Source organism: Ruditapes philippinarum, unplaced genomic scaffold (assembly GCF_026571515.1).
Source record: "Ruditapes philippinarum isolate M1 unplaced genomic scaffold, ASM2657151v2 ctg1165_1_1_1_1, whole genome shotgun sequence".
Lineage (NCBI taxonomy): Eukaryota > Metazoa > Mollusca > Bivalvia > Venerida > Veneridae > Ruditapes > Ruditapes philippinarum.
The window spans coordinates 57496-72893 of NW_026866458.1; the positions used below are offsets into that span (position 1 = coordinate 57496).

Genomic DNA, 15398 nt, shown 5'->3' on the forward strand with positions numbered 1-15398 from the left:
CCTCGAACATGAAACATTTGTTATTTTGATGAGCAATATTTGATATCCATATAAATATCTATATTGTATTAATAATGGACGTTCAAAATGGGTCATACTTTTATAATTCAATATAAATGATTAACATATTTTCCGGTCCCCCAAGCTTTTCTCTTGCATTATAAAAATGAAATTGATACTCTTTACTGAACACAAATTGTCTTTGTTCACATATCTTTGTTAAATACAAATATTTGTATTTAACAACTTCAACAACATCGCTAGACATAGGGCATAAAGAAGACATACATGTTTTGTCTAATATGTTTATTATGAAGATTACACTTTAAAGATTATATAATAAAACATAAAACTATTATCTAATATATGTTTTGATAAGACAGGTACACTATTGAATAACATGTTCATAATGCCTTATTCACTGACATCTGCTACCGAATTATGAAAAAGCATTTACTAAAATATTTTGAGTTTTCCCATTTATTTATCATACCTATCACAAATGTCATGAATGCTCGCCTCCAATATACAAAATATGGTCCACGATAGCATTATTGTATACGAAATATGCGCTAATGTACATATTTATACAATAGTGTGCTGTATAATCTTATTTTTACTCTTACAATTTAAGATATGTTTATTTTAGACATATCATTGTATGAACATGTATTCTGATACATGTATGTATTTGGTATACAATAGTGTATATGTAATGCTCTTTTGTTTGTACCATGTCAATGTAAAGTAAAAACAACATATAAAATGCACGTTATAACACAATTTCTCTTCATTTTGCAAATTAAATTGGTAATAATAACTAATATTTCCGACAATAGTTGGAGGTCATACCAATTAGAGCAAGACTACATTCTTTCTGCCGGAAAGCTTTGTGATGATTATAGATTGCAAATTGTACAACTAGGTTGATAAAATTTCTGCTACAAATTTGTCTGCCATAAGTTGCATAACTAGTTAAATATTGTCTGTCTAATAACAAAACGTAAATACCGGTCCTGCTAGAAAATGTAGTATACTTAAAATTCGTGCGAGGTTTATCAGTATTTAACTCAAGCCAATATCAATTCAGTCAAACAAAATTAAAGAGTCAACTTTTTTCATCGCGTTAGTTATAGCTAATATTATCAGAAGAATAAAATCAGAGTTACGTGTAAACATGTCCTTCATTTGGCAAACTTCGGTTCTGTGGGCAGATTTCCTCTTAAATAGTAGGAGATCTTGCCGCGTTGACTCGAATTCCCCTCAAGACAAGTTTACATTTTCGCTCTTGAAATGTGCATATAGATAAAAAATACTTGTTGATTACATGTTTATATATAAATGCTAAATACTAAAATATTAACATACATAATATTTAAAAAAAAATTAAAACACACGACCAAAAGCACAAAAATCTATTTATGAGAAAAACAAAACAAAACAAACAAAAAGAAAAAACAAGAAACAGGTTACTATTTCTTTTATAACGGTTTGAAATTTCCAATGACATTTTAAACTATCAATTTAAAACAGTGTTGTCCTTCATTTGGCAAATACCGAAACATTGACAGTTTTCGTCAAACGATATTTATATATCTTATCAATTCAACCAGTATTTTCCTCAAGACAACATTATTTCAGTCAAACGAGATTGTCAACTACATTTACTTTTGTATAACAAACCTCCAACTGATAAAGCGCCTTTGGTATCGCTAAAATATCAGTAAAATAAAATCAATAGTATCACAAGTAAAGGTGTCCTTCATTTGACAAACATCGGTTCTGCGACAGATTTTCTTTTAGATAGTAAAGGATCTTGCCGCGGTGAACGACATTCCCCTCAAGACAAGTTTACTTCCCTTTAATAAGCATTTACACAAACAATCTCTTTTAAACACACAACTACATGTATATACATTAATGCTTACTAACAATAGATGTATATAATCTTTTCAAATCTCTTTACACAGATTTGTTATTATTTTTTAAGTAGCAAAGGGCATAATGTAAATAATCTTCTTTTAAAAAAATGTTATTTCCAAAATCACTTTCTTTATAGACTGAATATTGTCAATGCTAGGTTTTTACCTAGCAATTTAATAGAGTGTTTCATTCATTTTGCAAATATCGAGAACATTGACATATTTCCTCTGACAATATTTTAGATGTTTTGCTAAGTCAAATAAAATTTTCCTCAATACAACATTATTTTGGACAAACAAACTTGTAATTTTTTGTTTAGCAAAATATACTTCTATCTAATATGGTGCTATAGTTATTGATAAAGTTATCAGTATTTTATAAAAAAGAGTTACAAGTAAAGATGTCCTTCATTTGGCAAACATCGGTTCTGCTGGCAGATTTTCTTTTATATAGTAAGAGATTTTGCCGCGGTGAACGACGTTCCCCTCAAGACAAGTTTACTTTCCCTTTTACATATATAAAGATAATAAAACTCGTTTTTAACATACAATTACATGTATATATACAATAATGGTTACTAATAAAATATGTACAGGATAATGTCAAACTTGATTAAACACATTTGTTATTAATGCAAAAAGTACAAAAGTAAAAAAGAACTGCAAATTATTAATTTTCTGCACAAACAAATTTTTATCTTTTTCTTTATGGATTTGATATTGCCAATGTATGTGTTTCCCTAGCAATTTGAAAAAACTGTTATCCTTCATATGGTTCATATCGAAAACATTAACATTTGCAAAGCCAACAAAACAACATGATTGCAGCCCAACGACATTCTCAATAACCTATAATTAAATGAAAAACTATCATTAAATGATAAAATTAATTTAAAAAAGCAATCTCACCTTAGCAATCGCTAACACTGACCAGAGTCACAAATAAATGTGCCTTCGTTGTTTTTCATTTGGTAAACATCGGTTCTGTTGCAAGATTTTTTCTTACAATAATAAAAAAATATTGACGAGTTGGCATTCTCCTCTAAACAATTGTTTGTTCATTTAATTGTCATAGGAATGCATTCAAATGCCTACATGAATACTAACTTATAATGCATTCACTGATTACTCTGTAAATTCGAGAACAAAATTCACAGAATTCTATGAAACAAATATCAATGATAATAGTGTTAACATTTAATCCCCTTAAAACAATTGTTCGTTCATCTAATTGTCATAGGAATGCATTCAAATGCCTATATAAATACTGACATACAATACATGTATTACTTTCTCTGTTAATTAAAAAAACAAATCTCAAAAGTTCTATGCAACATATATCAATAATAATAATGTTAACATTCAATCCCCTCTAAACAATTGTTCGTTCATCTAATTGTCATAGGAAAGCATTCAAAAGCCTATATAAATACTCACATACAATGCATGTACTTATTTCTCTGTTAATTCAAAAAACAAATTTCAAACATTTATCAATAATAATTATGTTAACATTTAATCCCCTCAAACATCATCCTCTGACCAGCTCATTTTAATAGTGTTAAATCATACGTTCTATGCGTTGAATAGAAGTTCAAACATCAATTATCAAATATCGGCCATACTCGAACATTCAGTCTCAATAGAGGTCCTCAAGATAAACACACGTTTACAGTTGGATAAAAAAAGCATTATACGATAACGCGTAATAGAACAAGGTCATTAAATGTGAACATGCAACACAAAATGTTTTTCATTATGGTATATAAAAACAACATAAACTCAATCAAATATGAGAGGAAAATATCCGGCATATTTTGCAAAGATGCATGTTATACGAATCTAGTTCCAGAACCGTAACATATAGAAGATTCAATTTGAAATTTTACACGTTTTTGCGTGATAATTATGTGACACACATGAGATGGTAAAATATATTAAAAGCCTAGTCATTCTTTACTAGTGGACACATCATTATGTTTACGTATGAAATCTACAACATCTAAATAATAACAACATAATCATGTTAACATTAAAGATGAATTAACCTTTCTTAAACAAAATGATGAAGTTACATATAGCATAAAGATTCAGACAGGTATTAAAACAAAATTATAGCCTTAAGTCAGCGTTAAATATTTCAAACATGATTGGCAAACATCGGCCACACTGAAATATTTATATTACATAGAAATTTACTAGATCGCACGGCAACGTTTCTCTTGACAAACACATTTTGATATCTGCAAGTTTAACAACAACTGTCTGATGAAAACATGATTGCAATAAAAAGGGTTCAGGAATTTTGTGAAGTCAGACAACTATAATGATATTTCATAATGATTAAAAGATAAAAACAATAACATAAAGATAAATCGAAACGTTAAGAATCATACATATTGATAACAAAACAAGAAATGATATCATAACATTAACATGAGATAAACACCAATGTATTTTCAAAGATGCATAGGATATCTATCAAAATAGCAACCAGTCTAATGTAGTGATTTCAATTACAAAGACACAGCATCCTCATTCATTTCAATACTCAGTATCTAAACACTAAACACCAACACCATAATAAAAAAGTATCTAGAAACTCTTCAAATTTACCTACATTCACATCGACACAGGTTCCCTTTTGCTTTATTATGTATAAAGATAACAATACATATTTTTAAACACACACACTTGCCAGGGCATGCATTTACATGTAATGTGGTGAACATCAGTTAAAAAATCATTGGTAAATATCGGCCATACTGAAAGATTTAATTTCAATAGATAGAAAATTTTCGAATTTCAGAAAAACTACCCTCAAATTAAACAGCAAACAAAAATGAAGGCATACATGCTCACCATTTAAATATAATCACGGCATAAAGTGTAAATATGCAACACAAATATATACATTTCATTATGATTTAGGAAAAACATACAGAAAGATTCGCTATGTCAACATAACTAAAATATTTACAAATATGCATGTTATAATATTTCTACAAAGTCAAAAGATTATAACTGATACTATTTTGCGTATTTTGCAACCAACATGTGTACTCAAGTTACAGTTGAATAGATATTGAAACAAACGACATAAAATATCTTTACAACTCAGTAAGCAGACATTCTCAACTAGTTATTTCACATCATCATCATTTATTCAGAAATATGAGTAATATCTAAAATATATATATTAAAACACATTACATAATCAGCATATTTTAATTTTCGAAAAATCATCCATTGAATTGAAATCATATTTAGGTAAGAAAAGATCAACTGAAAAATCAATGTCAAACAATTGTCTGTCTTTAGCGTCAAGAGTTTACCTCATTGAATGATTTTTTTCATTCAAATTAAACTCTCCTATCACCTGTTTGTTTCTCACGGAGAACATTATACGCCAATATCCATAGTGGAAGACTATGCATGTTCAAAACCACCGGAGGTAAGTCAGGTACAATATCTGTACCTTCTTCAATGTCCAACTCTTCAATGTATACGTACAAGTAGTCACGCAATCTTGAAGACAAGAAAAAAACGATTGAACATAACAAATAGATAAAGATAATTGTGTGGCAAAATGTCCGGTAATGGGTGTTCGTATGGGTCTTCAAAAAGAACAGTGTATTTAAACGCCTCATCGGCTCCGTATTTTATAGACATGTGTTTTGGATAATAAGGCAAAATCTACTCGGAACTGAAAATACAGGAGACAAAAAAGGAAAGAGATTCTATCTAAATTGACAATGTTGCAATTACTTAACATATAAAATTCTAAATGAAAAAGTCGTCGATTAAACAGGTGTGCCGGATTGATTTCGGATCTCCTGCTAAAAATCATTTGGCCAGACGTTGACAATGAATAACGCATCTTTCAAGTCCATAATTTAAATTCAGACAACTGTATCACTATAAACTTTGATTTGAGAAATAAAAAAAGAACATCATCTCTAATATCATGCAATGGAGAGGAATTCTTCTTAACGCTGCACTTTGTCTGTGAGATGTATCCTTTTGTAACACATCCGATATTTTTAGAAATGCCTTAGACATAATAAAGCATGAAAAAGTTACAAATGACAACCATTTAAAAATTGACAAAAGTTGTTACTGCACTTCTACTGGTGTTACCACATTTATGGGCATTTCATTCATCTTTAACAGGCATATCCTTTTATCTTAAGTGGCATTTCTCAAATAAACATACCACATAAACTTGTGGTTTATGTTGTTTTCCTCTGTTTTACTACGATTATAGGCGAAATGAAGATAATAAAGTATTGTATGTACAACCAGACAGATGTACAGAAGAATATCGCCAAATCTATTTCCATAAGCCTGTGACGGGGGATAATTAGAGCAGCTATACCGTGGTTCAATTTCAAAATAATAAAATTGATGGCTTACATGTTATCTATACGAATTTTAATTAAAATAAAGGAACAAGATGTGTTCAATGTCTTACAATTTATCCTTGATATCCATATAGTCTTCATCATTAGTGTTGTCCTCAACAGCCAGATGTATGAGTATATATTCATGCAATATTTCCACAAAAGGAGTAAGTTTCTCAACTGTATACTCTCTCAAGAAAGTAACAAGTTCTTTGTCCATTTCTGGCGTCAAATTGTTATGGTAAGAAGCTTGCACGCTCTCAAATATTGACTTACATATGAAAAAAATCAAATTAAAAATATATTTATTTATTATGCAAATATACGTCTATGAGTATGTACACACACATATGTATTTATTATGAAAATATACGTATATTAGTATGTACACAAACATTCAAACATTGCTGTTTGTAATTTGACACAAGATGACACAATTCTTCAAAATTTAGAGTTCAATAGGAGAACGAGTTTGTTAAACACAATGCTCCAGGCCCAGACCCAAACTTTAAGGACCACCTGAGATATGTTACTTCTAAACTTGAGACAATTGTAAAAAGGAATTACAAGGGCTGAATAGAAAGTGTAAAAAATCTATTGTTAGCAAAAGTGACCTTGACCTTGTGACTATCAACACTAGAACACCTAAGTATGTTCCTTCGAAATATGGAAATATCATCAATAGATTAAAACTGTACAAGCAAATGTTTAGAATCTTTTCTGTCATTATTGACTTTGAGCCACTGACCCCTTTTTTCAATCTAAAAGAAGAAAGCCATGCCAGTTATCTTCCTATAAAATATGATAGTCAACTATCGAAAAATAGAGGCTGTATGGGCAAACGTCTTTACATCTATTTTTATCACTGATGACGTTGATCCAAATGACCAATCCAAAAAGTAAGGAGACCATCCATGATATCATACAACAGAATATAAAAATATTGGCCAATCAATAAAGGCTGTATGAACAAATGTAAAGAAATCTAGTATTTGCACTGGTGACATTGACCTAACTTAAACCTCTCTCTTCCAAAGGTAGACGGTTTTTCAAATTTTGCCAAATATACAACTTTGGATAAAAAGTATTCATTTATTATGTAAATATACGTAAAAGATATAAAGGACATTTGACAAAAGAGTTAGTTACACCTGTAAAAGTGTAAAAATATTTTTGGCATTGGTGACCTGGACCAAAAATGACCCATAACTAAAGGCGAATGAAGAGGACGTTCCTAGGCATGCCAGTATTAAACATGAAAGACATTTATTCAAAATCAAAGGCTGTATGAGCAAATATGTATAACATTTATCTTTTACACCAGTGACCTTGACCCCTGACTTAACAAAAAGTACGAGGACAATTGAAGGTATCCATCAACCAAATATGGAAGATATCATGAAATATATGAAATAATTATGTGATATTTTAAATCTGAATCATACTTGCCGGAATAGAATAATATTAACCATACAAGGCCCTATTTACAACGTGGTAAAGAGGGAAATGACTGACATATGAATGACCCAGTTATATAAATTAGCGACAACATGTACTTTGTATGAATAAATAAGAGTGGAAATTATGAAGCCATAATTACTGATAGAACATTGAATATATTTAACTTGCTGGTGTAGGCTAACCATATCTATTTTCAAAGTGCCTAAAAAGGCAATAAATAAAAAAGGAAGCCATAGTTATGTCACTTGCCAAGACCATACACTTTGTATTGATAAGTTAGTGTCTACATTATGAAGCCCTTGGTATAGGTAGAACTTAAGATAAATCCAACCTTCCGGTTAAGGTTGACTTCGTACGATAGCCGGACGGACGACTCAATCACTATATACCCGGGTCATAAAAAGAAGGAATCAAGAAAAAGTCGAACCAAAGCTTCACCAAAGGACAAACATCATCTTTGATCGACATACTTAATCGCTTTTTCGTTCAAAGTAAGTATTAAGTTCAATATTTATATAAACTGGATAAAGACAGTTCTTTTATCATTACCGACAAAGCTTTGTTGTTGTCAACCATCATCTTTGATTTCAGAAGTGTCAGATGTAGCCACATCGATTTACAATGTTGAAACTCGCATACCTGCTGCGCCTAAAATAGAATACATACTTTACAAAAAGTTGATATTTAGAATTCAAATATTTATACGGCTATTAAACACAAATAATAATGAATATACTGTGCCTATTTGCTATAATCTATTAAATATGGCTCTTTTGTGACCATTTATTATTTAGAACGCAAAGTAATCATTCTTGCAGAAAAACATTGGTATCACTTGTAGGCGGTTTACATTACATAGAACACCGACCAACGACGTGTTCAGCGTTTTGTTAGCACAGAGTAAGATTTGCTGGGCTTTTTCTGAGATGTCGCTTTGTCTTTGACAAAATTTCAAACTCTATTTTCTGCCCCTTTTTGTAAAATTTCGGATAAGAACATCGAACACAATAGTAAGATTACACAATACGAATACGGTATTTTGGTCTAATCTACACTAAGAAACTAATCGTGTTAACAGATAGTAGTTTAATGCAAGGAGTTGAAGACTACTTTAATATCGAATTTGGTTCTATAATAGGCCATCAGTTTGATTGTGATTGTCAGACAGACATAAATTCAATTATAATTTCACCGACTTAGTCTTCTTTTTTATTTGAATGTCAATAGATACATTCGTTATACATTATTAAAGATTACACACAGCCTCTGTTTTTGTTTACATATAAAACGTGATAGAATTACTTTAAATCCGTATTAACTCCTATGTTATTATTGATAATAGCCGAGATGTTCAAATTGCAAAAATCTATCGGCACTGAAAGCGCATATTGACCGCCGTTAAACCAAATATGGGATGCCGATGTGTTTGCTGACAAAAACTCGGACCAATTGCAATAGAACGCAATGAAAGCTCCGTAGCAATGAATTTTACAACGCCTTGAAAATTGAAAAATATCAGATTTTCTTGCGATTTCACGGTGAAATGAAAGAACCATAAGACACGATATCCAAAGTATGCTAAAACAATCGTCTGGAATATAAGTTTAGCATTAAGTAAATGGAACTAAGTATTAACATTTGACAATTTTAAGAAAAACGTTTTCATTAAGATAATTTGTTAATGTGCTTAACAATTTCAATTGAAAGACATTGAAAAACAAATTACCGTGCGACTTGCGATCGACGTGCCCATCCGTAGAATATCTGACATAAAAGTATGCAGATTTTGGTCTTGTTTTCCCCCTGTTGATTTGAGGAAAGATATCACAATGTCCATATTTACAAGAGAATCACAAATATCTGTGTACGATTTTATTTCCCCTGATACTTGAGTCTTCACGGCAGCCGATAAAGGAGACTAGAAATGTATAATATATTTTCAAATTTTAAACAGAAGTTACTTTTTGGTTAAGTTAAATAATGATGGGAAAGCCAGTACAATTGTATCTACTTAGACAGATGAAGGCATTTAACTAAAATTACTACTTAATGCAATTAACACACCACTCCAGAATAAGCATTTAATCAAGCCTTACACTATTTGGAAAATTAAAATAAACGACTTCATTTTGATTGACCCTTCATTTAATCTTTAATCTAAGACAATTCCAGATTTTAACACATAACCATTTTCTGCAGTCTTAATATAAAGGCTTATAGTGCATCAGGAACATGTAAGTGTTTTTTTTTAAAGAAAATCAAAATATATCATTCGAATTTGGGTGATGTACGACATACAGTTAAATGACTTATTTTCACAATTTTCTAGATCCAAGTGTATTGTCCCTTTTGATTATTTTTGCTCAATATTGTTTTGGAATAAGGAAAATCCTACCTGTTTAATTTTCTCCGCTAATTCCTTGAAAACTTTAGAATTGGTAACTTCTGTCCGATATACCATCATATCGATCTAGATGTTAGATAGATGCAATATTTGTTAGATATGGTGTACTTGAGAGTTCTTAATATAATCAACGCAAATCATTTACACACTAACGTGATAATCAAGCCATATGTTGATAATGTTATAATGTAGCAAGAAAACATTAGTATTATTAGGAATCTTAGACAATGTTCTCTTTTTAACGTCAGATATTCCTGAAATGATTTCTATACCTGAAGAACCGGTCCGACATCAATTCTTGATTTTGATAGTAGGAACCTGTCTATGATCTGTCTCTCTAGGCCGTTGAAATCGTATTCGACGGTTGTACCTTTTCCCATTTCAAACGAGTACTGGCAATTAGCTAGTATCAGTGACAGTAGATCCTGATGTGGATCGTAGCAAATAAGGTGAGCTGATGTAAGTTCCTTTGGTTTAACAGACAAGAAACTGCTGTATTTTCTGCAATATAAGGTCAATTATATTTTTTACTGGTATTGCAAGATTATGCTTGTCATCATTCTAGTAAATGTTCATATCTTTTTACATTAATCATTATCATTTTATAAAACTTTTCATACAAAGACTTAAATATTGACAGTTTTAAGTACATGTCTTATCCTGACTTTACTCTCTAATAGACGTGTACAACCCGTTTCAAAGTTCAAGCATTTATTGTATTTATATTTTATTTGCATTTTATATGTTGTTGTCGTATTTTACACAAGGGTTTGTATATCATTTGTTAAATTTACATGAAAGAAGATAAGTGTATAACTTGGCACCTTTTTGTCTCCCTTAAGTAATTGTCCAAAAAGCCATTCTGCACTTTTCGAAGCAAAAAGTCAAGTAGAGCAAAGGAGCAAAGACCAAGTCCTTTCGTCGAAGGTAACAAAACTGAAACTGGTGTTTTGTCAGTTACTTGCATATTGCATAAATGCTCTGGCACTACAACTCCTCCGGTATCAGTCGGACACACTTAAAGACACCGCAGTTAAGTATAAGTTAATTATGTCTATATAGTATCAATAATTTGTTTAATCAGAGACCATCTACAAATATCTAAATAAACAAAGAATAATCAAGATTGACATTATAAAAGATAAAACCTGTAACAAATATTTTCTAAACTGATCCAGCATATTTAAGTCATGTAAATGTTAAGTACAATTTGGACTAAAATGAAATACGTTAAATTAACATAAATATGAAACGTATAAACGATTAAAAATTCGGCTAACTAGATTCAATATTTGATTTTTAAATATTATTAATTGAGATAACAAAATACAATATATTCACCGTGCTTTTTTAATGACAGTCTTACGAGATCCCAAGCCTGGATAAACTCTTTTACCATGTTTTCTGTTTCTGGTCCAGCTGTTTTGCCTTAATCAATAAATTGTTGAAAATATTAAATTTAACATTCCTCATCAAAAAATGATAAAATAGAATGATTTAAACATATTTTAATGCAGAAAAAAGAAACATATATACACATCTACATACATGTAAAAACGTTACAAAATATGGTATAAAACTCTGACCACAAGTTCTCTCAACATTAGCAACGGGTCATTAAGTAGGTAAATATCGCTTACATAAGTAAAATGAGAAAGGTAGATAAGGGTTCACAAAAACGGACCATATAAACTAAACAATGCTCAAAACAATAAGTTTCAGAAAATAATATTTAATAGTGGTTCCTATATAGGTAACTGTTACGACTGTAATTCATCTGCAGAAAATTATGACATCTGTTATTTATATAACTTATGTACAGGGTTTATAGTTAATACAATATACTCACTAGATATATTATGAACATTTTATTTTCAGAAATTTGCTTAAAACATTGTGGTTTTCCTGTCATCATTAATGCAAGCATCTCATGTTAAGCTCAAATAGACATGTAAAAGGCCACATTAAGGCTAACAAACATTAAATGGTTGTTCATTTTTATCCCATGATATGTAACCATTTACCAGCACACTTATTTACTATCAATAAATTAATGATCCTGAAGGACCAGAAAAATACAACAAAAATGACGTGAAGTACGGTTCGACGTTTTACAACTACCAAACAGCACTTGACACTTGCTGTTGTAATGTATAGACATCTGGAAGAAACTGATCACCCGGAAGCATTAATCATAACAAAACTACATGAAAAATTGTAGACTTGGTTTGATTGAGTTTGTACATGAAGGATAATAAATAGGTGCACTATCCCTCACGCCCTCAGCGCTTGCTTGAGCAGTATTTAATTTCCAACACTTTAAAGTGCTGGAATCAATTATCCCCAAGGACCAGAGAAATAAAACAACACTGAAGTGAAGTACGAAGCAACGTTATACAGCTTCCACACAGCACTTGACACTTGATGTTGAGAAGTATTAAAATCTGGAAGCATTAATGACAACAAAAATATTATTATTATATGAAGATTGTAGACTCGGTTTGATTGAGTTTGTAAGTGAAAGAAAATAGATAAGTGCATCATTCCCCGCACCCCTAGCGCTGGCTTGAGCGGTTCTTAACTTCGAACACTTTAAAGTGCTGGAATCAATTATCCCGAAGGACCAAAAAATACAACAGTATGGGCAACTTTCACAGCTGCCACACGGCACTTGGAATCTACTGTTGTGAAGTATAAAAATTTGGAAGAAGAGTGATCCCTCAGAAGCACCTTAAAAGTTATATTTTTCAAACCTTGTGTTTGTAATATACATTATTTCTGTAATAAGATGTATTTAATATTTTATTTTTTACATTTTGAAAACACTTCTATAGAAACTTTATTAGGCCACAAAAGTTATGAGTATATGTAGCTTGACATCAAACAAAATGCAACACAAGCTTTCTTTAGTATTTTGCAATCAATATATATGCATGGACCTTGTAATAAAACCCTAAAAAAATATACCTTCGGAAACTTATGGCAGGTAGTTAAAGAGTACCTGTCCAGGGATAAAAATCGTAATATAATATCGTTATATGTTTAAATTGTGGCGACTGTCTTGTCTTTCTCTGTTATAGATTGGTAGTTTTTTAGCCAGCATGTATTTGGTGTTCATAAAAATAGAATTTGCAATGAATAATAACAGGTTTGGCCTCTTTTATTATTTATTCACTTGTGACACACAAGATTATTACCCCACCCACTCATAATAATAATGCAAAACATTCAAATTGCCTTATCTTAAAAATACCTAATATTTGCAATTGAAAAGAGGTTCAAATAATATTTATATTACATAAGGTTATATAAATAAAGAAACATAATCACTTAAGACAATTTAAAAGCAAAATGTAACATACGTTACATCAATTACATTGACGTTATTCTAGCATTTGTTAACTATTTTTGAAAGATTTATGAAAATAAAGAGAACAAACTTAGTTATTTTCCCTAAAATCCGTAGGATCAAACACAGCACCTGGTATTATATACTCAATTTCTGAAAGTAACTCGTTATTTAGTCTTTTGCTGTGTCATATAACATATTTGTACGTTACCAAAGTCTCATCCATCCAAATATCACCAATAATGGTTATGCAAACTATCACTTTTAACATTATTTAGTAGAAATAACTTCATTTATCATCGCCAGCATTTTCCAACGATCTATATTGCACAACACTTAAGTAAGTGAAGAATAAATGCTGAAAATGAGCTGTAGTTATGTCTATAGTAATGGTTATATAGTAATGGTTCAAAATTAGAATTTTATATGTACAAAATGTCAACTTTATGTCATGTATCAATTAGGTTGCTTTAAAAAATATTTCACCTTTGAAATTGAATGCCATCACATCTTGTTTAACCTATTTATGTTTTCTTCCTTATTATATAAAGAGATATTTAAGTGATCTCCACATCTCTATGTCTCTCATAATGCTCATTAGTTCGACTACACCTAGTCACATTAAAAAAAATGTCATCCTTTCAATAACTTTCAAAGTATTGCATAGTGGTTAAAAAGCTTTCGCCTGCTGTTTTCGATGGTCTTTTCACTAGATTTGCAAGTCGTGTTTTTGCATTTTTCATAAAAAGAACGTCTTAAAATTACTGTTACTGTTACAACAATGTTGGTAACGTATTTATCTGGAGGCCATATACGCCTTTGATTCTTCCTAGGACCTTACTTCACGTTTAAAGTGTCTTGTTTTACACAAAAAAATAGTGATAAACAGAATCCCTAAAGAAAGCTCAACACGGCAAAATTGTGAAATGTTGCAGGCTCGGTTTGATTGAGCCTGTTCATGGACGGTACTGATAAGTGCAAACTACCGTCCACGCCCCCTAGCACTTGACTTAAAGACTTGATTTAAACATGAAAGTCGAAGGTTTCAACTTTCCTGACAACATCGCCACGAAGTTTATGTTCTTTCTGCAACTTACACAGTTATTGTCTTAAATAAATATACGTTCAACATTTTTTCTTGTTTCTGAACTTCTAATCATATATTATGGTCTCTTGCAGTTTTCTATTTTCTTTGTAATGATAACAATACTCTTTTCTATCATTTCGGCTTTACATCCAGTCATCTAAAATGGAATTAAAAAGAGATTACAAAAAAAGCATTGTCTGGTCTTATAAAATAATACTATTCATCATATGAAAATAAAGAAATAAATTTAACCAAAAAAGTGGAGACCTCTTCAGAGAAATGCATAAATTTGGGTGCACTATAGAGCGAAACGTATGTTCAACGTCAAATACAGCTTTCATGATCAAACCATGTCCGTAATTTTCAGTAAATTTGCTCTGCGGGATAACTTCATTTACCAGATATTTATACATCACAACAGCAGATGTAAAGTGCTTTGTGGCAGCCGTAAAAAGTTGCCCCGTACTTCACTTCAGTGTTTTTATATTCTATAGTCTTTCGGGATCATTAAATCCAGCACTTTTAAGTGTTGAGAATTTAGTACCGCTCAATCCGATGCAAGGGGGCATGAGGGATGTTGCACTTTTTCATTATCCGTCATATACAGACTCAATCGAACCGGCTCTGCAATTTTCATGTAAATTTGCTTTTCAATGCAACTGAGGGATCACTTTTTTACCAGATAAAATATACTTACATCATTATTGACGAGAGAAACAGAATTAAACAAGTACAAATGTTGCTGCAATGCAGCAATTGAGAAGCTCCGCGC

General features: G+C 30.9%; 1 protein-coding gene across 1 annotated transcript in view; it reads right to left on the bottom strand.

The window, feature by feature from the left end:
* Positions 1-291: 291 nt before the first annotated feature.
* The window catches only part of LOC132732560 (E3 ubiquitin-protein ligase rnf213-alpha-like), a gene marked incomplete at its 5' end in the record, with an annotated part of 76693 nt that continues 61586 nt past the window's right edge, over positions 292-15398 (bottom strand). The window contains 8 exons of the mRNA XM_060719041.1: positions 292-5450; positions 6397-6596; positions 8336-8434; positions 9513-9704; positions 10182-10256; positions 10463-10691; positions 11015-11207; positions 11532-11618. Of these exons, the coding sequence (XP_060575024.1) occupies positions 5285-5450; positions 6397-6596; positions 8336-8434; positions 9513-9704; positions 10182-10256; positions 10463-10691; positions 11015-11207; positions 11532-11618 (1241 nt within the window). The remainder of the gene's footprint in view (positions 5451-6396; positions 6597-8335; positions 8435-9512; positions 9705-10181; positions 10257-10462; positions 10692-11014; positions 11208-11531; positions 11619-15398) is intronic.